Source organism: Nyctereutes procyonoides, unplaced genomic scaffold (assembly GCF_905146905.1).
Source record: "Nyctereutes procyonoides isolate TBG_1078 unplaced genomic scaffold, NYPRO_anot_genome, whole genome shotgun sequence".
Classification (NCBI taxonomy): domain Eukaryota; kingdom Metazoa; phylum Chordata; class Mammalia; order Carnivora; family Canidae; genus Nyctereutes; species Nyctereutes procyonoides.
In genome coordinates, this window is record NW_026575037.1 from 17,028,940 (window position 1) to 17,055,806 (window position 26,867).

The 26,867-nt window shown below is 42.0% G+C and overlaps 1 protein-coding gene across 5 annotated transcripts in view; it reads left to right on the forward strand.

The window, feature by feature from the left end:
* The window catches only part of LPGAT1 (lysophosphatidylglycerol acyltransferase 1), a 109,791-nt gene that overhangs the window by 26,777 nt on the left and 56,147 nt on the right, over nt 1-26,867 (forward strand). Inside the window, exons 1-3 of one of the 5 annotated variants that reach the window (XM_055319396.1) lie at nt 7,775-7,903; nt 8,165-8,295; nt 9,096-9,360. In XM_055319396.1, coding sequence (XP_055175371.1) covers nt 9,123-9,360 — 238 coding nt within the window. In that variant the 5' untranslated portion in view covers nt 7,775-7,903; nt 8,165-8,295; nt 9,096-9,122. Of the gene's footprint in view, nt 1-7,736; nt 7,904-8,164; nt 8,296-9,095; nt 9,361-26,867 lie in introns of those variants that run through there. The other 4 variants (XM_055319398.1, XM_055319395.1, XM_055319399.1 and 1 more) reach the window with 4 other exon arrangements.

Genomic DNA, 26,867 nt, shown 5'->3' on the forward strand with positions numbered 1-26,867 from the left:
TACATAAAATCTGGAAAGAACAAACTGGTGTTTGAATGTCATTTAATTCAATGTAACATGGACTTACTGAAACTTTACTAATGCCTCATATAAGAATTTAAACTATATAATTATTATAACTTGAATGGCACTACATTTTTAAAGTCTCATACTTGAAGAGGCAGCATTTTAGCATCACTCCTTTGCCCATAGCTTTGTTTAATTCATAGTACTTAAAACAGGAACTTGTGTCTACAAGACTATACAATAGGAAACCAAAGGATGAGATATTCTTTATTGACAGTTCCCATTTCACAGGTAATACCTCAAGAGAATGTGTTTTTCTTTAAGATTTTATTATTCATGAGAGACACACACACAGAGGCAGAGACATAGGTAGAGAGAGAGAAGCAGGCTCCCTGTGGGGAACCCGACCCAGAACTCAATCCCAGGACCCCAGGATCATGACCTGAGCCAAAGGCAGACACTCAACCACCAAGCCACCCAGAGAATGTCCCAAGAATGTTTTTAACTTTGCATTTTCCCATAGAAATAATATTCTGGAAGAGACGGGTAGAGAGACAGGGCCTGCCAGCCTTTGGGGTGACAGGGAGTGGAACCCCAACTCCAGGGCCTTTTGGTGGCTGTATTGGGAGGGAGAAGCTGGTCCAGGATTGCCTGGCCAGACTCTAAGTTTCTCAACCCTGTGTGGTTGCCAACAGCTGATTCCAGACACTTTTTAAAATTATTTTTTATTTTTTTCTAGAGGAATTAGTCAAACAATTCATGAACAGAGAAAAATTTTTCTACTCATACAATTTTATTTGTTTTCACCAGGGTAAGTATACTCTTAAATCACCATCATCCCCCTACCTGCCTCCTCTCTGGTGACCATCAGTTTGTTCTCCATATGTAAGAGTCTGTTTCTTGACAATCATGCCAAAAGACTGAAAAACATTTTAAATGAAGTCTTAGCAATATTATTTCTTCTGCTTTGATTTGGATGATAATGATGATGTCATCATTCAAGGTATCCTATTTCTCAACTAAAAAAAAAAAGAAACTATTTAATTTGCATAAATTAAACATTGAATTAAAAAATTCATTTCCCAGGCGCCTGGCTGGTTCAGTCAGTGGAGCATGCGGCTCTTGATCTTGGAGTTGTGGATTCGAATGCCACGTCAGGTGTAGAGATTACTTAAAAATAAAATCTTTTAAAAACTTTGTTTCCTACCATAGATAAGGCAGTAAACTAGAAACTGGGAAAATAATGAGAAAGGCAGGTGATGTGGAACGCCTAATCTCAGCAGAGAACCTGAAATATAAAACATCCAGGCTTGTGGCAAGGTAGTGAGCATTGAGGCAGAAGCATCCATATGGAGGAAGAGGCAATGAATTCTGAAGTGCTGGGAGATTCTTTGATATCTAAGCTGGGCCTCAAGGGATGAATATAATCAAATAGACACAGAGAAAGGAAAGCATAAACAAAGAATGCATGAACTTGTATGTGTGAGGTTATCCTGCGCATCCTTTCAAGAGGGTGAGTACCTTAGTGTGACTAGTATAATAGAGTGTGGGGGGCACAAGACAGGGGAGGGGTGAGGAGGGAGTGCTAGGAGGTGAGACCAGAAAAAAGTAGCATCTTCCAAAACTTCCTGTCTCTCTCAGTGGAGAAGAGCTTTTCCACCAGTGTCTCTTAGAGCCTGAGAACTTCGAAATCAAGTCTCAGCCCCTCCACTTGCTAGCTGAGCAACCTTGGGCATATTGTCTAAACTCTCCATCTGTAAAATAGGCCTAACAATCTTCTTTGTGATGACTGAATGAGTTAATGCATGTAAACCATTGAGAACAGGGCCTGGAACTGTGATTAATACAGTGAAAAGTGATTAATACATGTCAGCGATCATTACTGTTTTAACATAATGACCAATAATGTCATTATTTTGGTTCTGTTAGGAAAATACAATTTAAAATCTGAATTTGTCTTTTTTTTTTTTTTTAGATTTATTTATTTATTTGAGAGAGAGGAATGCATATGTGGGGGAGGGACAGAGGGAGCAGGAGAGAGAGAATCTCAAGCGGATTCTCTGTAGAGCAGAGCCCAGGGTGGGGCTTTATCTCAGGACCCCAAGATTATGACCTGAGCCCAAATCAAGAGTAAGATGCCTAACCGACTGAGCCACCCAAACGCCTCTGAATTTGTCTTATTTATAGATGTACTACATTGACTTCATAGGTTTCATCAGGGGAGGAAGTTGCTGAAATGGGCTCCTCCAAAATATCTTACAAGAATACTCATATACTACAGTCCCTGAGAATCTCTACTACAGAGGTATTAAGGTTCATCGGATTTTAGGAAGTCCTTTATAAAATGTTCATTCTTTAGGAAGAGGGAACACATAGCCTTAAGCAGCTCAGCATGGATTAGTTTACCACACTGGGCAGGAAAGACAGGGCTGAACCAAGGAAAATGCAACATTTGCCAGGTAAGAAGGTTCCAGCTTAGAAGGTTGTCTGGTGAGAGAGTAAGGGGTTTTAGGTGGGGTCCTAAGTGCCCTTTGCAAACTAGGGTTCCTTTTAGTACTCAGAGGAGGGGAAAAGGAAATTAGCTGAAAAAGATGGGCACCGAGGAGGAGAATTATTTACTTCACCATATTGTTTAGGGCAACGTTGCTAAGAAAAAGTAGCTGAAATGGTTTAAATGAAGCTATAGTCAAGTCTTGATGATTTGACTCAACTTGTCTAAACAATATTAAGGCTATAAGCCCTCATATGTTTTAGATAAAATGATTACTGATACTAAATAAAAGAAAAAATGTTATATATACATATTTCCCTATTTGAAGGTAAAGCTGACTAGTAGTCAGAATTTGACTCTCTTGGGGAACTCATTTCTGATTTGCAACTGTTTCTACTGATGGGCGGGCAGGGAGGAAGCTGTGCCAAGTCATAGCACACTTACAGCACTGCCAAGGGGCTTTCCCCCTAGACAGGAACTAGTTCACTGGAGCTCTGGTGCAGAGAGAGGCCCAGGTAGGTGAAATGTTTCTGTAATTGCCTTGAGGAAAAAGAGAGGGCCCAGGGGGATTCATCTGCCCAAGGGATCCCCTTCCTGGTTATAATCTAATTTGTTACGTGTTTGTGGACCAGATGGGTGGAATTAAATCTTCTAAGGTGTTGTGGTTAGATGGCTTTTAAAATGTCTGGAAACTCCTGGAAATGTGAGAAGTCATCTTTCTCTTTGAAAAGACCATCTTCTTGTGGTTCAGATGTGGGCTTTTGAAACTGAAACTATTAACACGCCTGTGGCTATAGGGTGGAGTCTGTTCTCCCTTTTCCCCTATTGGGGTGCACATGAAGGCTCTCAAATTCTTGACTAATGCTTGCGTTTTGATAAGCAGAGCTCTAAGATAGCATGAAGCTATTGAAGAAGGTCCTTGCTTTCTTCAGATCCCTCTAGAAAAACTGGTTTTCTCAAACTCATTACAGTCATTCAAAGCATCTATACATAAGTCTGCTTGTGCTGTCTTGGAAATAAGCTACAACAACAACAAAAATCTCAGGAGGGTACGTAAGTGGGTTGAAAGGTGGCAGGGCAGAAAAAGTTTATATAGATATAGGTTTTATATCTAAGATGAACTCTGAAATACTATAAATTAAGCATCATCTGAAATTGTTCCCTGAAGTCAGCTCAAATGTAGATTATTATCCATTGTAGGTACTGAATTACCTGTTGTTTTTAAAAGATTTATTTGTTTATTATTTGAGAGAGCAAGTGAGCAGGGAGAGGGGCAGGGGAAGAGACTCTCCAGTAGCTTCCCCACGGAGTGTGGAGCCTGTTGCAGGGCTCGATCTCTCGACCCCATGACCATGATCTGAGCAGAAATCCAGAGTCAGCCGCTCAACTGACCGAGCCACCCAGGCGCCCCAATATTGAATTGTCTTGAAACTGGATGTGCCGCAATGGTCAAGAAAGTTAAAAAAGATAAGCCCCTTCATTCGCCCTGGGCAACAAGACAAAACAAAACAGAAGACCAGGGCCTATCTGCACTTGGAATATGGTGTATTGCTTAACTTGCTTAACTTCAAGAAAAGTCTAATGAGACAGGAGCCAGTCAAGAGAACAGCTGAAATAATCAAAATTGGGGCTTCCACATCCCTTCCACAAAGAGCTACTTAAATCGCAGAATTCTGCAGTGTAAACAGAAGGATGATGCTATGGCTGCACCATGTCCACCGAAAGCGAAGCCCTCACCCTCAGCACCTCCGAATGTGACTGCATTTGGAGAGAGGGACTTTAGAGAGGTGATGAAGTTAAAATGGGAGTCCTGAGGGTGAGCTCTAATCCAACGTGACTAGTGTTCTTATAAGGGATACAGATATACAGGAAGAGACAGATGTCAGACGTGTGCGCACGCATGGCATCCGCCATGGTAGGACACCGGGAGTAGGCAACCAGCTACACGCTAGAGAGAGAGGGGCCTCAGGAGAAGACAACCCTGTGGACCACTTAGAGCCTCCAGAGAGAGTGTGGCCTCCAGAGAGAGTGTGGCCCTGCCGACACCTTGATCTCAAACTTCCGGCCTCCAGAACTGTGAAACAGTAAATTTCTGTTTTTTAAGCCACCCAGTCTGTGGTACATTGTTATAGCAGCCAAAGCTGACTAATACAGATGAGAACACATATGATCAAGTAATTTAAAATTAGGAAGGGTCTGGGAAAGATAATGTGATTAGCTCAGGATACCTCTAGGTCAGGTTTTCTTAAAGTCTGTATACTACTCGCATCAGAATTACCTATGATATTTTCTAAAAAGCAGGCTGGCTCCCAGGCCCCTGTGGGAGTACTGAAGTGTTTTGGTATGAGGCCCAAGAATCCATCTTTTCAATAGACATCCCAAGTGGTGTTCTGCAGGCTAATGTCTGAGATGCACTGCGAAAGGTCCTGCTCAACCTCCGGCCCTTTTTTGGGCCTGGCTGGTACTAATTACATCTCAGCAAGTGCTGGTGTATCTGGTGCTCTGGCGGATGCTCACTAATCCAGGAACCAGGTATAAATCCCATTGTATGTTCTAAGTGTCAGCCAGTGTTTACCAACATGTGGGAAATCCTGAAGGGGATAGATTAAATAGAATCCAGGTGCCTTACCTGTCTTACTTGCTCAAAAATCTAATGATATATAAAGAAGAACTCAACACCAAGAAAACAAGCAATCCAATTAAAAAATGGACAGGGGACATAAATAGGTACTTTTCCAAAAAAGACATACAGATGGCCAACAGATACATTAAAAGATGCTCAACATCTGAATAAGCAGGGAAAGTCAAATCAAAACAACAATGAGATATCACCCCACACCTGTCAGAATGTCTAAAATATAATAAGTGTTGGCGAGGATGTGGAGAAAAAGGGACCCTCATGTATTGTTGATAGGAATGCAAGCTGGTACAGCCACTGTGGAAAACAGTTCCTCAAAAAACTAAAAATAGAACTACCATATGATCCAGTAATTCCACTACTGGTATTTACCCAAAGAAAACAAAGACACTAATTCAAAAAGATATGTGCATGCCCATGTTTATTGCAGCATTGTTTACAATAGCCAAGATGTGGAAACAACCTAAGAGTCCATTTCCATCCACAGATGAATGGATAAAGAGGATGTGAGGGATATATATATATATATATATATATATATAAATATATTATTCAGCCTTAAAAGAATAAAATCTCACCATTCACAACAACATGGATGGATCTAGAGGGTATAATGTTAAGTGAAATACATCAGAGAAAGAAAAATACAATATGATTTCACTCATATGTGGAATTTAGGAAACAAACCAAAGGAACAACAACAAAAAAGATATAAACCAAGAAACAGACTCTTAACTACAGAGAACAAATTGGTGGTTCCTGGGGGGAGGATGGGTGAAATAGGGGAAGGGGATTAAGAACACATTTATTGTGATGAGTAATGTACAGAATTGTTGAATCATTATATTGTGCATCTGTAACTAATGTAATGCTTTCTGTTAACTATACTTGAATTTAAAAAAGAGAATATGGGATCCCTGGGTGGCGCAGCGGTTTGGCGCCTGCCTTTGGCCCACGGCGCGATCCTGGAGACCCGGGATCGAATCCCACGTCGGGCTCCCGGTGCATGGAGCCTGCTTCTCCCTCTGCCTGTGTCTCTGCCTCTCTCTCTCTGTATGACTATCGTAAATAAAAAAAAAATAAAAAAAAATAAAAAAGAGAATATGATGGCATATTTTGAACAATATACTGCATATACCATTTGCCTCATGAGATTTATTTAAAGATGCTACATGTAGGTATCTAAATTCTCAGAGAAAATACAGAGGACTAGAAAGGGCATATCTAACTTTTCTACTGCTAGTTCTGGGAATGGAAAGTTGTAAGAGGGCCTGCGCCTTTATACGCCCTACACAGTTAAAATATATTAGCAAAGGAGATAAATAACATCTATAAATAAAGACAAATGGAAGGGAATCTAATCAATCGTTTCAGCCAGAGCCCGGGCTGAAACATCGCCAGAGGGAATGGGAATAGAAAGTCTTCTTTCTTATGGCATAAAGGTGAATTCTCTTTCTTCCACCTGTGGACCCACGAGAGAATTAAAGAGAGACAAAGAGAAATAGTTGAGAGTCTACAGCAAACGCGGTAACGAGTATCTTCAAAATAGGCAGGATAGGTGGCATTCTGATTTAGACGTTGTTAGTTCACTAGGAACATGTAAAAACTGCTCCCGACCCCTATTTAAAAATTTAATTAAGGGATATAAGATTTTAAGGTTTTTTTTTTTTTTAAGAAGTGAAATTTAGGTAGGCCGCTTGAGAATGTTCAGGTGGCCAGGTCGCTGGGTTACTGGTCCCCGCTCCTTCCTGCCGCCCAGCATCTGAAACAGAATGCAACCCCCGTGCTCCCGGAGTGCCCGGAGTGCCCCCCGGGGCTGCCCAGGGAGGGGTACCTGGGGCCACCAGGCTTTGAGCACCCAAGGGCAGGCCCTGCCTAAGGGTTTTCCTTCCTTGATGAACTACATTTCAGTGTCTCTGTGTAGACCACCCCATTCCCATTGGATTCGGGTTTTTTCTTTTTTTTGGGGGGGGGGTGTTTTGTTTTTTTCCTTTAGGGGGAATGGGGGTGGGGACACGGATGGGGAATTGGGAGTTGTCCCTAATGTGCTGGGTGCTCTCCAGAAACCAGAATTCCGGCTCTTAAAATGAATTGATCTTAAACTCTCGACCTGAATGCCCCGGGGAGGCGGAGAAGCCGAGCGCGCAACTGGGCCTCGTTAGGGGGGGAAAGAGCACCTCAGGCCCTCCCCGAGACCGCTTCCCAGCCGGGGGCCCAAGCGGTCAGCCGCAGGCGGGGGCGCCCCAACAATGCGAGCCGGCGGGGCGGGGGGGGGGCTGAGAGGGGCTCCCGCCCGGCCCGCGGCGCCCCCCGCCTGGAGCAGGGCCCGTTGCCCTTCCCCAGGCCCGGCCCGGCCGCCGGCTCCCCGGGACCCGGGCTCGGCGAGGTCCCGCCGGCCTAGGGCCCGGCTGCCCCAAGGGCCCGCCCCGCGGACGCGCGGGGTCGGGGTCGGGGTCGGGGTCGGGGCCGCGGCGGCGGCGGCGGCGGCCGCGGAGCCTTCATTAGGGGGCGCTCTGGGGGCGGCCCCGCCGCCGCGTCGGCTCCCGCCGCGTCCTCCCGCCGCCGCGCCGCGCCGCGCCACCCGGAGAGCGAACGCCGCCCGGGCCGGGGAGCGAGGGTGGGCGCCGCAGCCGCAGCGGGAGCGGGAGCGGGAGCGGGAGCGGGCCCGGGCCGCGCCGCCGCCTCCTTCCGCCGGCCCCGCCGCCGGCCATGCATTCTTCCGGCGCCTCCGGCTCCCGCAGCCCGGGCCGGGGCCCGGCCAGCCTGAGGTAACCGCGGCTCGGCGGGCGCGGGGCTGCGGCGGCGCGGGGCCCGGAGCGGCGCGGAGGGGGCGGGGACCGGCTGTCGTCGTCGTCGCCGTCGTCGTCGTCGTGCGGCCCGGGGCGGCGGCGGCGGCGGCGGCGGCATGAGGGACGAGGGCGCGGTAGGCCCCGAGGAGGAGGCGGGGGCGCGGGGCATCCGCCCGCCTCCCCGGACCCGCCCCGGTGACAGGTCCGGCCTCTGAGTCCCCACCGTCCCTCTGTCCGCAGGCAGCCGCGAGGGGAGTAGGGCGCCCGCGCGCCTCAGCCTCGGCCGCCGCCGCCGCCGCCGCCGCCGCGTCCATGCCCGCGACCCCTCGGCCGGGGACACCTGCCGCCGCCCGCCGTCCGCGCCCGCTGAGGTGAGCCGGGCGCCCCCGCCGTCCCCGCCGCGCCCCCTCCCCCGCTCGGGGACCCCATTCTCCTCCTCCTTGCGGCTCCTTGCGGCCCCGGCGCCCTCCGCTCCCCTCCCCTCCCCTCCCCTCCCCTCCCCCGGCCCCGCCGTCCTTCCTCCTCTCGCCGTGTTAGCCCCCACTTTCTTCCTCTTACCTTTCGGCCCTCTTGTCTAGGCCCCTCTCCTTTTTTTTTTTTTCTTTTTTTTTTTTTTTTTTTTTTTGAAAAAAAGAGGGTGTCGGTGGTGGCGAACAACCCCCCCGCGTCTATGCCGCCAGCGAACCCTGTTAGCGTAACTCCGGCTGCTCAGCGAGGGACCCGCGTGAGGCTCGGCGGCCGTGAGGCAGGGGGGAGGCGGCGCGGGACCCGGGTTCCCCCCGGCGGCCGGGGCGTCCGAAGCCAGCGGGCCGGCTCGCCTCCCCCTAGGTCCACGCAGCAGGACTGCGGCGAGGCGCGGCTCGTCAGCGAGCGGGAGTAGTATTATCAGCTGCTGAATATATTATGACATCCCCTGTGCGGGGGGGGGGGGGGCGAGCGGCTCCCTTGACCTTGCGCGGCGCCTCCCCCCTCGCCGCCGGCCCCCCTCGGGGATCTCCCCGGGTTGCTCTCGCCGAGGTACCCGCTACCCCAGCAAAGCGGAGCCCCTCGGTCTTCCGCGCGCGCGTGTGTGTGTGTGTGCGCGCGTGTGTGTGCGCTGGAGGCGTTTTCGGTGTTGGGGACTGTTTGGAGGTGTGGATCCCTTTTTAAGTGGATTTTCCTCTCGCCGCAGAAAGACAGGACGGCCGCCCATGTGAGCATGGCTGTGACTTTGGAAGAAGCGCCGTGGCTGGGCTGGATCGTGGCGAAAGCCCTGGTGAGGTTCGCCTTCATGGTCGCCAACAACCTGGTTGCTATTTCATCCTACGTCTGCTATGTGGTCGTACTTCAGCCCCTGCGACTGCTGGACAGTAAGCGGTTCTGGTATATTGAAGGAATCATGTATAAATGGCTTTTAGGAATGGTGGCTTCTTGGGGATGGTATGCTGGATACACAGGTAAGAAGAGTGTGAGCACTTGTGTTTAACGCGCGTGGTGAACCCATTTGGAATTGTTATGCTTAAGTCAGGAGCCATGATTAGATGTGTGTTACACTTTAGGGGTTGAAGATGCTTTGGTGCCTTGGCTCTTAAAACAAAACAAAAATTAGATAGAAAACGATTCTATTGAGTTTTGGTGTTTTTGTCCCCCCCCCCCCCGCACCCCCACCCCAAATTCCGATTTAGGAAGGATGATAGTTTGAGATGTATGATTTCATAGTGATATATGATGAATTTCTTAAATCATTATGTTTTGAATGTGCTTGGCATTTATCAGAACCCGCCTGCCAAAACTCACCCAGAGAGGAATAGGGGTGGGTTATACAAGACTTTGAGGGCTTATAAAATGAAATAACGTATCTAGCTCATAAATGCGTTAGGAATTTAGAGGAAGCACTGAGCCTTATTTGTGCTAAGGTAGTTCAGTAAGTTTTTTCATTTAATGTAGTATTGGACTGTGTTAATGTTTTGAGCCAAGCAAAAACATGGCTTTCTTTTTCTGTTACGTATGTTTCTTTTGTTTACCAGAATCTATATTTTAATCTCATGAATCTGTGTTAGACTAATAAATATAAGAGTTATGAGTTATGTTTTATCTGTCTTAAACCTGATTTATATTCTGAGTGTCTCTAAGTAGATTTATACTTCTACCATTAAATTGCATTTTGGGGAGCAGGAATAATGATATTCTGAAGCGGACTTTTAAAGAACTAAATAAGAAGTAGTGTTTATTTTTTATTTTCTGTTCATAAGCCTTATTTATGTTCTTTGAGAACTTGGGCCTCTGCTGTGAGAATTCTTGAAAATTCTGTGTTGCTTATTACATTTATTTGGCTTTTTTTTTCCCCTAAGAATTAGGATGATGAAAAAAAAAAAGCATTGAAGTTTCTAGCACTTGTCTTAGACATTGAGGCTTTTATCACAGAATTGTATAATTGATAGCTTCCTTAAGAGATCATGTCGCAGATGCTGCAGTCAGTGGAGTCTGGAGTTCATAGCTTGGAAGAGTGAGGAGGGCACGAGGGTACTCTCAGGGTCAAACAGCATGGCAGTTCCCCATTTTAAATTCTCTGTCTCCTTCTTTCCTGACCAGGTTGCATCTGCAGATTTTATCCATACACACAAGAGAAAAGGACTGACAACACATAGCTTTTATGGAGTCTGACAGACTCTTGCTAGGTCAGAGTGCTCTTGGTTGCCCCAGATGAAGCATTTTTTTCCTTCTCGCAAAGCTATTTATTATTCTGCAAGACCTAGAGCTCCCAGAATAGTGTATGCTTTGCATCCTTGTCTGGGTCTCATTGAGATCCTGATGCTCTTTGGATACAGTAGGTGAACTTCTAGTCCTTTTTTAGGACCTTGTGGTGGTAGTAGTAGTGGTAGAGAGAGAAAAAAAATGAAGTTCTCATCTCTGATGCTGAATTCTTACCTGAGTTATGCTGCTGTCTTAGAATTGCTTTGCCCTGTATAGTTTAAGCATCACCAAATATGGTATGTGGTACTAGTGACTTTGCTCTGCATGTAATATGCTTCTTTGCTGGTTTTTAATGAACTCACGGTATTTTTAGATAAAGTTCGAGAAGTTCATTCTTACTTAAACACGATGAAATTAGTGAAACGTTTGTGTGTGGTTTCTTTGCGTATATGTGCTAGCATGATGGGCAGTTGAAAAACATTTGGTATTGACCTTGAGATCACACTGAGTGCAGTGGTGCTGCTTGAAGTGAAAGTTATCCTTTGGCCACGGCATGGCCGCAGTGCATTTCTGAGTATATTTTCTTGTGTTGTCTTTTCTCTTCTTGACTGTGGAACTGCAGAGTTTCTTTTGCCACCTGCTTGGAAAGTGGTCTTGGCGTGATCCACGTATTTTAGCCTTTCTGAAGCATCTGTTCTCTTCAGGCTACTGCACTCTGACCATTTAAATAGAGACTGTTTTCATGTTTATGTTTTAAATGGTTTTCCTATAGGTGAAATACTTTGAGAGGGTCTGATCATAAGGGAATGCAGTCAAGAGGTCAAACAAGTGTAGGAATGACTTTCCTGGAAAGCCACAGCTGGGTTAAAGAAACACCACAAGCAGGGACTGATGAGCAGATGTACCCACCAAAGAGTCTAGATTATTTTAGCCTTTGTCTGGATTACATATTCCATTTCTTCCCTTTGTATCAAGAGGAAGGTGGATTTCAGATTTTTCCTTCCCCTGTGCTAAAGTTTCACAGATGGAAGGTTGAATGTTGCCAAAGGAATTCTGCTCAGCAGATTTGGGATGTTCATGCTTTGGAATAAAAATTGCCAAACTTTGTTGAAAGGCACTTCTGAGGAAAACTTAAATATTAATTAATTAAATGTTAATTGGGAAGCTGAAAATTGAATATTGGTATTAAATGTCATTTTTTCAAATTGTGACATTTAGTCTAAGACAAGTCAGTCAGCCAGCTCTGCTGCTCACGTTGACTATCTAACCGACACAAACCCACATGGTAGGTCCTTAGCCGAATGGGGCTATTTAAATTTAAACTGATTAAAGTGAAATAAAATTTAAATACACTTTCTCAGTCACACCAATCACCTTTCCATTGCTCAGTACTAGGTGGTTAGGGGCTACTGTAGTGGAAAGCACAGACACAGAACGCTTGCATCTTACCACAGAAAGTTCTCTTGGACAGATCTGATAAATAGTATGCCTTTCTCCTTTTTCTTAGGAAAATGCATTTTACCTTTATAAAAAGGATATCTTTTTTTTTAAAGATTCATTTATTTATTCATGACAGACAGACAGAGAGAGAGAGAGGCAGAGACACAGGCAGAAGGAGAAGCAGGCCCCATGCAGGGAGCCCGACGTGGGACTGGATCCCGGGTCTTCATGATCACACCCCGGGCTGAAGGCGGTGCCCACCAGGGCTGCCCAGGATAGTTTTCTGAACATAATTTTAAACTTTTTTTTTTTTTGTGAAGACAGGAAGATTTATTAAAGTTTTATAAAACTATCTTTTAATTTGAGATAGTTGTCACAAAAATGAGTCCTTAAAACTCAGACTCGTTTCTTGGATGGCGAATGGTGAGGCTAGTCAGCGACTACCAAGAACTTGAATGAACATTCTTTACTTAGTTTGTGTTTTCAGAGCTGGAGTACTGCCTGTGACACAGAACACAGTGAAAGGGCTTTTCTGGTCTTTCTGCCTGTTTGTGACTTTCCAGGGGAACACATTTCTTGAAAGAACTCTGGGGATATTGGGATTTTCATCCCCAACTTGCTACTAGGTAGTGATGATTGTTGCTACCACGTTTCCTTTCATGGAAAGTTCTGTATAAACGTCTCATGTTGAGGAAAAATTTGTATACTGCCTTTGCCCTGATATTTCAAGAGCAAACCAAAAGAGGTACTAGCTTAACTAATGATCCATTTCTGCTGTTTTCTTCAGATCTGGGATAAATTATTACACTTCCCTCCCCTCAATTTAAGTGAAGACTGACAAATTCAGAGAGGTTTTTTTTTTTTTTTAATAAAATGTGTTTTAAAATAGTTTATTTTAATTTTCATTTGCGTATCTTAATAAATTCATTGTTCCCCATCCAAAAACATGCAATTAAAGTCTCTGACACAGAATAATTAAAAAGCTCTTTACAGATAGAGATATGGTCTTTATAACCCTAGAGCCTAGTTTGTTGCCTGAAGCTCACAGAGTGCCCCTTGAATGGTTCCTTTTTTCTTTCTTGGTCCCATCTGAGGTGCGTTGGCTGCCTACCTTCCTGAAACATCTGATAGGGCATTGCAGTCCACGAAACACAAACCCTGAACTGGATCAAGTTTTTTTTTTTACACACATACACATTAGATATATTTCCTACAATGTCATATTTGTTAGTTTAACACACCTTTATTGAGCTTCTGTTATGTGTGGGAACAGGTATCCTGGAGGGACTGAGATGCACAAGACATAGTGGCTGACTTTAAGGAGTTCACAGAAGCCTTGGTGCGGAAGATAGCGCACTGACAATGAAAACGTCCTGGTATAATGCTCTAATGGAGATGTACCATGGAATGAAAGAGGTGGGAGCCTCTCACATCAGTGGTAGGTGGTAGCAGAGAGGGAACAGGGAATTTAGGGCCTGAGCAGCTTTAAATGACTTTTTTTTTTCCATTAGGGAAATATTTTCTCTGTGGGTCTAACTGGATAATCTGTAATTATAATGGATTTAAGAGACTTAATATGTCGGTTTAAAATCTGTATCTTTGTGATGGTAATATTAACTAACATTCATTGACATATAAGTGAAGCAGGGTCCTCAGTATTTCAGGCACCAAAGGCTTACAACAGTCTTAACCAGGCTGGTGTAATAGTAATACCTTTCTTTCGTTATTGTGATATTTAGATAGGTTTGTGTTTTAGTCGTGTTAGTTGCTTTATATGATATTCTTAGTTCTCTGTTGATAGTAACTGTTAGTTCTCTTCAAGGAGCAAAGCTAAAATTGTATTTAAATCTTCTCTTCTCTCTTCCCCTTTTCCTTTTCCATTACCCAATCTCAGTCAATACTCAATAATATTTATTCACGATAGTGTTTGCATTTGTAATATTATATATGCTTGTACTTCTAGTACTTGATTTGTGAGCTTTAAGACAATCCATTGACTCCCAGCTGTTATATCAAAGTAGTCAGTAAGCTTATTATATTTCTGGCTCACTCTCTCTCAATTTTTTATTTGCATTTGTATGTTGTCAAGGCCTATAATATTTATGTTCTGTTTATCACCTTATCTCCTTCTGTGTTAGTCCTAATTCTTCAGTTAAAATATATATATAATGCTCACCCAGGCACTTTTACAGTTTTTTCTCAGTCATTCTTTGGTTGGCTGAAGGTCATTCTCTAGAAGTTTCTCAATAAGGAATCATGGGAATGATATGGCAATATTATTCTTACAAACAATATTATTCTTACAAAAAGTTTTAGAACTTCCTATCTTGTTGCTTTACATTTGAAGGATAGCTTAGCAGGTAATAAAATCCTTGGCTCACCTTTTCCTTGAGTAATATAGGCGTATACAAATGTCTAATGACATTAAATGTTGCTGTGGAGATGTCTGAAGCCAGCTTGGGATTTTTTTCCCCCATTATTAATGATTGGGTCTTTTTTGCTTATCTGCTCAAAGGATTCTTTCTCTCTAATATTTAGTAATTTTACTAGGATATGCTGACATAAGATAGGCTGTCACGTGTATGCCTTTTATTATGTAGCTTTAAATCTATTTTAATTTCAGGGAAGTTTTCTTTAATTATATCGTTAAATATTTATTTCGTTTGCTTGTTTTGGTTTTCTTCTTTGGCAACCCTAATTTTATGTTTCTTGGATCTCCTTTTGTGTATTTTATTTTTAATCTGTTGGTTTCTCGTTAATCTTTTTAAACACTTTTTCATGTGTTAGTTTCTGTCTTTAATCTCTTTTACTGTGTCTTCTGCAGTGTCTCCTCTCTTTGTTCTCATTTCAGTTTCTTCGTGATTTCTGTGATGGTTCTGTGATTCTTCTGTTTCTTTCTTGAGTAATACCAGTTCATGCTTTCGCTATTCCTCTTGTTTAGAAATTTCTTCCTTGAGTTTTTATATGTATGCTTTGTGGTTGTGTTCATAGTGGTAGTGACTTTACTGATTTTCTTAAATTCATGCAATATTTTGTTATAATTTTTACCTTTTGTGATATTTTTCTAGTGAGTGTTCTTTGACAGCTGGTACATTATGCTGCTCATTTCTACCATTTTTCTTGTGATATCTCTTAAGTGAATACTGTACCAGCTACCTTTTTATTCCTTGTACTTTGATGAATTGCATTTTTCTCAGTCAGGTATTTGTAGGAGGTGTGGGTAGGAGGACCAGGGTAGAATCCAGATATCTGCCTCAGAGAACGTCTTTTTTTACATAGGACACCTGAGTGTGCTTCTCCATGTTGCCTGCCACAGCTCCTCTGCTTCTTCAGACCAGACTGAGTCTAAGTGGCTTTTTGCCACCACTTTTGGACTTCCCACTCCTTCCTTTGCAGCTGTGACTGGAGGGACACATGCCAGTGTAAATCCCTTTACTTAAAGAAGTGCATTTTTACTGTTGTTTTTGGAGACCTACCACTACTGGGCAGTCCTCATCACGTGCCACATTCTGTCTCTGCTCTCCACTCCCATCATGGATGCTTTATGATATCAGCCTTATTTGATCTTAGTCCTGATCTCATGTATTTTGGAGTTTTTGTAAAAATTTTTGTTTTTCTTCCAGGTTTGCTAAAAAAAAAAGGGGGGGATTTTGTAAAGATTTTTTTTTCTCTTTCTCCTTGTTGCTATGTGTGTTTTTCAGGAAGATTCATGTCTATAACTTTACCATGTTCATATCAGAAAGTATAGCATAAGATTTTTATTCAACTATTTATTTATAATTCAGATAGCTCTATCACCATCCTATTATACTACTAGTTGATTATTATAAACTGGAGACCAGTTTTACCACCTAATTCATTTTCTTTTTTCTTTTTCTTTCTTTCTTTCTTTCTTTCTTCTTTTTTTTTTTTTTTTTTTTTTTGTAATCTCTACACCTAGTATGTGGCTCAAACTCACAACCCTGAGATAAAGAGTTGCAGGCCCTCTGACTGAGCCAGCCAGGTGCTCCTGTAATTAATTTTCTTTTTGTTTTTTTAAGATTTTATTTATTTATTTGAGAGAGAGAGAGTGAGTGAGAGAGCATGCACAAGCCAGAGGGAGAGGGAGAAGCAGACTCCTCACTGAGCAGGGAACCTGAGACAGCTCAATTCCAGGACCATGACCTGAGTCAAAGGTAGACACTTAACCGACTGAGCCACCCAGGCACCCTGCTAATTAATTTTCTTGAAGGTCTGTTCAAAAGCAAGAAATAGTCTCCCCAATTTTTTTTTTTCCTCCTAGTGGTTCCCAAACGGTTTTGATTCTTGGACGACTTATCAGTAAAGTTAAGACATCCACTCGGTTTCCACTTGGCTACACTAAAAAAAGAGTCACCAAAATGAGTGAAGGAAGTGAATTACTTTTAGTACTTCAGTAAGGAATGTGAATGAAGTGTGATCTTATTACTGGTCTGGTCTGTGGATCATCTTGAAAGCTTTAGGGATAACCAATGCCGCCTAAACTTCGATAAATACATTTATAGTATATTACATATACTAAATATATTAAGCATATGTAATATGTAATACATATTATATATAAAGTATATTATATATTAAATATGTATAGTATATTTATAGTTTGTTATAAACTAATTTCAAGAGTTTCTTTTCAGAGTTTGCACACTAGTGGCCATATTTAGCAGCTGATGTGCTTTCTTTGGCCTTTGCACTATTTCAACTTTTTTTTTTGATTAGTTGCCAACATTTCAAAATTAGGGAGATTTCACAAAACATAAAAAAATAAAGCCAAGACTTCCATGAGATATTAGAATTTTGGCTGTGCCAGGCCTTATTCCTCTCTGGCAGCAGTTTTTCTGGAGCTAAGTGATGGCCACCTCCTTCAGATGGAGCCTGTGGTCTCTAGTTCACCCGAGATATCCCACTGCTTCCCTGTCTTACTCTGGGCCTGCTTTGCTCATTTATAATACCTGCTTAGGGGATCCCTGGGTGGCGCAGCGGTTTGGTGCCTGCCTTTGGCCCAGGGCGCGATCCTAGAGACCCAGGATCGAATCCCACGTCGGGCTCCCAGTGCATGGAGCCTGCTTCTCCCTCTGCCTGTGTCTCTGCCTCTCTCTCTCTCCCTCTCTCTGTGTGTGTGACTATCATAAATAAATAAAATTTTAAAAAAAGCTCAAATAATAATTACTAGTCTGTTTCTGTTAGGCATATGATAGTTTTGCATTTATATGCCTTACCAGTGCCTGTAAGCTCATGAGTTCTACTACTAAAAACCGAAAGTTTATTAGAGACCTCAGCTATGGATTTCATGTAGCAAAGGCATGTAATGGGAACTGAAAAATTAAGTGCCATTGGTAAGAATGTGGTGACAAGGTTTTTCAGATTTCATGTACTATATTACTAACCTAGTGAAGTGTTTCCTACTGTTGTACACTCATTAATTAGTAGATTAGTTCATTTCTTCTGATTATAATCCTGTAAAATCTAGATTGTTTTTTAAAATATTTATTTATTTACTTTAGAGAGACGGAGTGGGGAAAGGGGCAGAGGGAGAGACTTTTCAAGCAGACTCCCTGCTGAGCATGAAGCCTAACGCAGGGCTCATTCTCATGACCCAAGAGATCATGACCTGAACTGAAACCAAGAATTGGCCATTCAATTGACTTAGCCACCTAAGTGCCCTATAAAACATGGATTATTAAAATTAATTACTTCTCTTTGCTTTTCACATTTTGAAATATGAAAAACAAAGCAAGCCCAGTTGATTTATCTATAGTATAAAACTAATATTATGAAAAGCATGTATAAATTTTAGTTGTGAGGTTATACTTTTTCTTATTGTTTAATAGGTCTGATGCAGTTTGGTGGTAGAACACCTTTCCCATACTTTTTGTTTTGAAGATTTTATTTATTTATTTGAGAGACAGAGAGAGAGCATGAGTAGGGGAGGACAGGCAGACAGAGAGGGTGAAGTAGACTCCCCGATGAGCAGGGAGCCTGACGTGGAGCTTGATCCCAGGACCTTGGGATCATGACCTGAGCTGAAGACAGAGCCTTAACCGACTGAGCCATCCAGGCGCCCCTCAAACGTTTTTTCTACTCATTAAACCTTAAGAAACATTTTGAATCATGTACATAAGATACATTTTGCATATGCTATTAATTTGAAGCTTGCATTATTTGGCACTTTAAGAGAAAAAAATCTGTACATTTAAAAACATCAAGATGTTTCTGAATCATCAGAAGACTAAACTATGATCAGTATAGATTTAGTGTTAAGAATATATAATATATATTTAAATTGAGGTATAGTTCACATACCATAAAATTCACTATATTAAAATGTACAATTCAGTGGTTTTTAGTATGGTCACAAGATTGTACAGCCATCACCACTGACTAATTCCAGAATATTTCATCACCCTCAAGAGAAACCCAAGCCCATTAGCAGTCACTCCCCATTTCCTTCTCCCTTCAACCTCTGGCAACCATTAATTTATGTTCCGTGTCTATGGATTTGCCTATTCTGGATGTTTCATATAAATGGAATCATATAATATGTGGTCTTTCACTTAGCATAACGTTTTCAAGGTTCACCCATATTGTGACATGTGTCAGTACTTCATTCCTTTATAATACTCCATTGCATGGATAGACCACATTTTGTTTATACATTCGTCAGTTGATGAACATTTGGGCTGTTTCCACATTTTAGCTATTGTGAATAATGCTATGAACATTCATGTGCAAGTTTTTGTGTGAACATATGTTTTCAATTCTCTAGGACCTAAGAGTCAAATTGCTGGGTCATATGATAATTCTATGTTTAACTTTTTGAGGAACTGCCAAATTGTTTTCCATAGCAGCTGTCCCATTGTACATTCCCACCAGCAATGTAGAAGAGTTCCAGTATCTTTGCATTTTCACTAAGACTTACTATTTTCCAGCCTTTTGTTATTCTTTTAATTTGGCCATCCTAGTGGATATGAAGTGGTAGCTCATTGTAGTTTAGATTTGCATTTCTCTAATGACTAATGAATGAGAGATATTGAGCATTTTTTATTTGTTCATTAGCCATTTGTATATATTTGGAGGAATGTCTATTCAAATCCTTTGCCTGTTTTAAAATTAAGTTGTTTTCTTATTGTTGAGTTATGAGTTTCTTCCTACATTCTGTATATTACACCTATATTTTTTCATTGATTGATTACACTTTTGCTGTCAGATCTTAGAACCTACTGCCCAACTCAATGGCATGAATATTGTTACCTATATTTTCTTTTGAGTTTAGCTTTTATGTTTAGGTCTCTGATCCATTTTGAGTTAATTTTTCTATATGGTGCATGTGGAAATCCAGTTGTCCTAGCATTCTTTGTTGAAAAGACTCTTCTTTCCACATTGAATGATTTTTGGCATCCTTGTCGAGAATCACCTGAGAGGATTGGAATCAATATGAATTAAATTCGTATTTGGGTTAAGTGACCCCCCCCCTTCTTACCTCTTTACTGAGGAGATGCTTCATAGTTATGTGTTTCACTAGTAGTTGTCTTAGAAATATGGTTATAAGAAATAACTATTTCTAATCTACTCTCTCAAGAAAACAGGACATTAGTTGTACAAGTATCTTGTATGATAGATCAATAAAATGTTTATTGACTACCTACTGCTAGTTAGCAAAGTTAATTAATTTGTAAGATACTGTGCTAGAGAATGTGATCTAGATTAATTCCAACCAAAAGGCTTTTTACATAGTTTTTATTTTTGATAGATGGTTTTGGGAATAGTTGAGTTTGCTATTAACTATGTGTCCAAAGTGCACTTGTGAAAAGTTTTGTGAAAAATGGAGATAAGTGTGCACATTTTCACTTAATGTAATGGTTCTATTTTTTAAAGTTAATTGAGTTCCTTGCAGAGAAGAAAATTAACTGGAAGCCAAATTTATTTTGTAGAACAAAGTATAGATTATATGAATAAAGAACAAGGGAGTCATTTGAATAAGAATTGTGGGCTGTTTTTTATGGGTAGAATAAAATTGCTTTTTGTATATGAGAGACCAAGTTGGGCAGTCATTTATTTTAATTTGTTATTGAAGTATAATTAACATACTGTGTTATATTAGTTTCAGGTATATAATATAATGATTCAGCAAATTCTATATATGACTTAGTACCTCCATCATAAATATACTCTAAGGGCAGCCCTGGTGGCCCAGTGGTTTAGTGCTGCCTTTGGCCCCGGGTGTGACCCTGGAGACCTGGGATCGAGTTCCGCGTCAGGCTCCCTACATGGAGCCTGCTTCTCCCTCTGCCTGTGTCTCTGCCTCTCTCTCTTTGTCTCTCTCTCTGTGTCTGTCATGAATGAATAGATAAAAAATCTTTTAAAAACTATATACTTTAATTCCTTTCACCTATTTTACCCATTTCCTCCCACCCCAGCAGTTATTTCAAAACTGAAATAATCATTTAAAGCCATTTTAAGCTTCAGCTACTTATATTGCTAAGTAAGTGTAATATTAGAGGCAGCATGATATATTAGAACAAAGCATTGCCTTTTGAGTTAGTGTGAGTTTATATAACTTTGAGTTAGTTACTCTGTAAAGATGGAGGTTGTGTTTATCTTTTGTGAAGGCTAAGTATAAAGTGAATAGGATGGTGTTTCATATTCCATAAAGAACATAATAATATCATTAATAATTATTATTAATATATTATCATTGTTAATAATTATTAATATATTAACATCTAGGAAAACAACTAAACCTCTGGGGAAAAGTATGTCTAAATGAGTAAAAGCTAACATGGGATAGTTTGAGAAATACATTTGGGGATACTCAAGCTTAGCTATTAGTATATAGCTCAATACAATTCTGCTTTAATCAATAAATAGCTCAATACAATTCTTTAATCAATAAATGAAAATGATTTATCATTAGCAATTTAAGCTATAGTCCAACTAAAATATTAACTAACATTTATGTTTATAAATTATGAAATCTTCAAAGCGATTTATGTTTAACTGTTTTCTAACTAATTCAGTCACCCATTCTGATTCCAAATACTTGAGTGCCTTCTCTGCCAGGCACTGGGCTGGTGGTGGGGGAACCGTAGCAAATAAAACAGCACAGCTCCTGTTCTTCTGCAGTTGACATTTCGTGTGGGAGGCAACAGGAGTCACATGACAACCATGTGATCACAACTGTGAAAAGGGCTGCAAAGAACAAGTGTAGGGGTTGCGAGAATAAGTAACAGAGGGCTGAATCTGGGGACAAGTGGCTTCTGGGAGGAAAGAGACTGAGACCTGAAGAGTAAGCAGGGGTTGGCTGGAGGAGGGCCGGCATGTCCAGGGGATGGAAAGCTTTGGTTGTGTTTGAGGAACGAAGAAGGGATTGGGTTAGCTGCTGCATGGAGAATGAGGAGAAGATCAAGAGTGGGGGTTGGAGGGCAGCTGAGGAAGCCACATCAATTGAGGTCTTGTAGAGTATGTTAAGGATTTTGAAATTTATCCTAAGAGGAGACTGTTGGAGGATTTTAAGGAAAGAAATGATGGAATCAGATTCCTATCTGTAATTCTAGACTCTGCCTGCCTTACAGATACAGATTAGAGGAGAGGGAGGATGTGCAAGGGATGCCCTCAGGAAGATTGTCTCTTTATCCAGGTGAGATGACAGTTGCCTGGTCTAGGTGATGGCAGTGGAGGTGGAAAGGAGTGAACTAATCAAAGAGTTTTATGGGAGGAAGACAGGACTTTCTGAGTAATAGGACATAGAGGATGCAGCAGAAAGGCAGATGGCTGGGATGACCATGAGGTTTCTGGTGTGAGCTGCTGGGTGGATAAGGAAGCTCAGAGAAGAGGCAATGTTGAGAAGAAAGAGAAAACTTTAGCACAGGGTGAGTGAGAAGCATCTAAGTGGAGTTCTGCAGTAAACATGGATATGCGTCCAGAACTGAGAGGAGAAACCTGAGCTAGAAAGATAAACAGGGACATTAGCCACGGTAGGTATTTAAGGCCAGGGGCTGGAGGAGATCACCTGTGGAGACTGTAAGTGCTTGTAAGTGCCCAGGATCAGACTGAGGCAACACGACTCTGGGATGGTAGAGCTTCGGAGAACAGCTGGAGGAGTAGAAGGAACGTCTGCCCTTGGAGTGCGGTGGCAGGTCAACAGTGTTTCAAGGGAGGGGCTAGATGACTGCTGCTGACAGTTTATGTTTTGTAAGATGAGAGCTGATTTATTCTTTTACTGCATTTGGCAAGAGCAGCTTCTTCGAAGTGGTAGAAGTAGAAACTAGATTGGAGTGCATTGGAGGTGAGTGATGAATGGGAGGAGGTCAAGTGGAAACATGAACGTGAGACTTCCCAGAAGTTTGGCTCTGAAAGAATAGAGGGTGATAGTTGCAAGAGAGAAATTGGGTCAAGAGAAAGCTTTTCAATTTTTTTTTTTTTAATTTTGAGATAGAAGAGTCTAGATTTTGAACCACTTAGAGTAGTGCATGATGAAACCATCCATGGTCATTTACTTCTGCGAGTCAAACATTTAGGAAACTATTCTTAGAGGAGATTGAATGAGGCAACACTCATCAGGGTTCGATACAATTCGTGGAAAGCACTTAAGTGTTGGCTCTGGTGGCAGAGGCAGGCAGCGATGCAGCGCCTCCACAATTCGATTCCGCTCTGAACTCTTACTGAGACTCTCCCTCAGCCCCTGTGCCTTCTCTCACTGATATTCTTTACGTCCCCTGTTACATAACAAAGTTAAATCAACTAAATTTGAGGATCTAATTGGCCTTATTAAACAATTTGTGAATTGGACAGCACCCCACCTAGCAAGTAGAGAGGTGCTCCCAGGATCTGTACAAAAATTGAAGGATTTTATAGGACGGTGGAGGGAGCAAGAAAGTTATTAGCAAAAGAACAGTTGTTTGTTCCAGGCAAAGCCACTTACTGGGGAAACGCAAGATGTCCTTTTTTTTTTTTTAAAGTCAAAGTGTCTTATGCAGATGACCTCATCTTTCTCTGGGGGATGGACCGGGCCCAAGTGGCGACTGATTGGTGTGGATCGACAAATTCCTGGCTGCCAGGTTAAGATTACATTTCTGAGGGAGGTTGGAACTATAATTAGATTACATATTAAGTACCAGTTTGGGAACTTGGTCTAAGTGACAACCATTTTGGGCCTGTGGTTTTGTTTGTGTGTGCTTTTTTTTTTTTTTAAACATTCTCAAATCTGTTCTTCAGTTTCCTTGAAAATTTCTACCTACTCATCTATACCCATGGCATCCTAATAGAGGATTTGGGCCGCCTCCATTTTGACCTCAAATTTTTTAGTTGGGTTCTCCTTTCCAGCTTCTCTTGGCACAGGTCGAAGACCCTGAGGGCAAAGTATCCCCTGATGGGGACCAGAACCACTCCCTCAAGCAAAAAGGACTACCCTGAGCCATCAAGACCCCATCAATGACTGACCCCAAGAAGATGGTCAGTTTAACCTTCACTACCTACCTACATGTGACCCACCCACCTTTGCCCCATATTTTCCTTATAGAAACCTAGAAGCATTTTCAGCATTTTGGAGGCAGTCTTTGAGACACTGGTCAGCTGTCTCCTCAGTGTTGGCCTCACTAAAATAAATGTCTTTCTTGTTCCACCGCTACTCATTTCTCTGCCTTTGTGTTTTGTCATTGGTGAGTAGCCGAGTCTGATCTGTTTGGGATCCCCAGAGCCAGGTGCTCCTACACCCCTTGACCCCCTGCACCCCTGCATGCCACTATAGTCCCACGACTCTACCCACTGCTCTAGCTTCCACTGTTACTTTCTGAGCCTCTTTGGCATCTCCTCTCTAATCATGGTTCCTAACCTTCAGGCTGCTTCAGAGTTCTCCCAGGGTAAGAATCCATACACATATCTAAGTACCATCTGTGGATAAATAAATAATACATCTTGTAAGCAGGTGTTGATATTTTTTGAATATATGTAGCTGTTGTTTTAACTAATAAATCCCTTAAAAGCATTATAAATGTTTTGTTGCTTTTAGTTATGGTTGTTTTCACTCAGTGATAAAAGAACTACTGTATAGGTATCTGCTGTATTTTTTGACATTAAAGAAGACTGTTCATGCTTAGAACAGTTAGGCCATCCTGCCTCATGACATAAAGCTTTCAGAATTCCACTTTAAGGGCAGGGGTTGTAGTTCTTCCTTTTACCTTTCTGTAGTGGTTGGCCAAGCCACAGCTCCTTGGCCACATCCAGCCCATTGCCTGTCTTTTTGTCAATCTTCTCCAGTTCCAAGTTTTTACAGATGACCATCTGTAACTGATGATAGGAAACACTTTGAATCCCCATTAAATGAAATGTTACTCCTCCCAAGAAAGAATTCCATTATTCTCGTTAGTAGACCTGTGTTACAGAAAGTTGTATTCAGCTTTATATTTTGAATTTTGTTCATTAAAAACTCGAGATATGTTGGAAAACAAATTTGTCATGTAAATGCCTATGTAATATACTCAGGCCTATAGAGCCTAAAATTTTTACTGTCTGACCCTTTACAGAGAAAGTTTACTGACCCTGCTTATAGTAGCACTTCCCAAATTTGTCCGGAGCTTTATGTATGTATGCTTTCCTTTATCCTGGAGGTTCTGATTCAGTACATTGGGATGGAACCTGGGAACCTGTATTTTTAATAAGTCATTTGGTTGTTTGGGAATCACTGCCTTTTGATGCATTTGTAGGGTTAAACTCCCAAGAGCTGATAAAATGGATATTGGTTTAGATGCCAGAGGACAGTTTATTATTTTCTTATTTCAACATTTATGAACTGTGGGACCTTATCCAAGTGGTGACTTGTTCTACAGGTTTTTAAAAATTTTTTAGTTCATTTGTTTATAGATAGTTTTGCTCTATTCCTTACAGTAGTAATTCTTTTACCTTTTGGGGTTTTTAAGAACTGCTTTTAGAATCTGATGAAAGTTTTGAGCCCCTACCCCCAAAAAAGTACCCCTGTATTAATTTCCTATGACTACCATAGCAAATTACTAAAAAGCATGTAAAACAACGGAAGTTTATTTGTTCACATTTCTGGAGGCCAGAAGTTCAAATCAAGGTGTCAGCAGGGCCACATTCCATGCAGAGGCACTATGCAGTGTTCCTTGTCTCTTCCAGCTTCTGGTAGCTATGGGCATTCCTGAGCTTGTGGCTGCATCACTCTGGCCTCTGCCTCTGGGGTCACATTGCAGCCCCTTTATGTGTATTCTCTGTGTTTCTGTTATAAGGACATGTGTTATTGAATTAGGGCCATCTGGATAATCCAGAGTAAGCTCCTTTCAAGATCCTTAATTTAATCACATCTTTTACCCTAACAGAGTAACATCCACAGGTTCCAGGGATTTGACATGGATATCTTGTGGGGTGGGGTGCTTACCACAGCACCTTTGCGCATGCCCACAGCTTTACAAACAATTTCAAGGGGTTCACAATGCTTTGAAGTCCATATACAGAGTCCGTGGACTCCAGGTTTGAACTTGCTCAGTGAGAAGCACTTTATGCCTACAGTGTATTCTACTTATTAGTCCCTGTTTTCTCCTCTATGTCATGTTCTTGCATTCATCATCCTATTACTACTGATCTTGAAGTGATGTCTTCTTCTTGGGACCTTAGATTCTTCAATTTAGAGTTTGCTTTTTTAAAAAAAGATTTTATTTATTTGTTTACAAGAGACACAGAGAGAGAGAGCAAGAGAGGCTGAGACACAGGCAGAGGGAGAAGCAGGCTCCATGCAGGAAACCTGACATGGGACTCGATCCCGGAACTCCAGGATCACGCCCCGGGGTGAAGGCAGGCGCTAAACCCGCTGAGCCACTCAGAAATCCCTAGAGTTTGCTTTTTTAGTTAGTTTCTCTGCTTCCTTTAGGAGTGCTTTATCTGCTGAGGAGATTGAAATGTTAAAAGAAAAGAAAAGCTTTTCCCAAGCCTTTTTACTGAATTCTGTAGCAAGAAGACTAAGCCTCTGTGCAAAACCACATGTAACTGGTAATGCGTCCAGTGAGAAGAGAAGCTTCCCTTCCCCTTTACCTGATGTGCCAGGCCTTCTAGCAGTGCTTTCAGATGGCTTCGTGTTAAATACTGAAACCAGCCCTCAGAGGGAAGTCCTATCAGCTGTGTTCCGTACATGAGAAAGTGAAGATTTGTGGACGCTTAAGTAACTTGTCCAGTATGTAGGTGCCAGAGCTAGCAAGGGACAGAGCTGGCCTTTGAAGGAAGGTCTTATACCCACACTGTTCTCATTATACCATGAAAATATAGCACCCCCCCACCTTTAGTTCCCTTTAGTTGAATGCTTAGTCATCTCAGTAGACAGGGGGTGTCTATGCTTCGGTTTCAGGGGCCTGCAGACCTGGATTTCAGTAGGATTTAGAGTGCTTACTTATGGCATTACCTTGCTCAGTATCTTCTCAGCTCCTTAGCTTTAAATAAGACTGACCCCTGGCTCGTGTGCCTTATGGGGCTGCTGTCACAACTGAGAAAATATGAACGAAAGCTCTTCAAAATCAGCCAATTTTACTAATGTGTTGTACTATTAATCTCTCTCTGGATTATACTTTTAGTACTTCCTTCTTTGGCTATCCTAGGTTTCAAAGTTTGGGATATGGTCAAGCCTCAAACCAGAGGCTGTATTAGTTCCAACTCTTGAATTTATTTTTATTTTCTAAAGAACTCTTAGGCACTTGGCTGGTGTGAGTGCCTGTATCTGCTTTCTTCACTTGCATTTTCAGGGGAATCCCTAGTTTTGTCCAGCTCGGCTCCACTTAGGATATCTACATATGTGATAACTTTTTAAAAAATT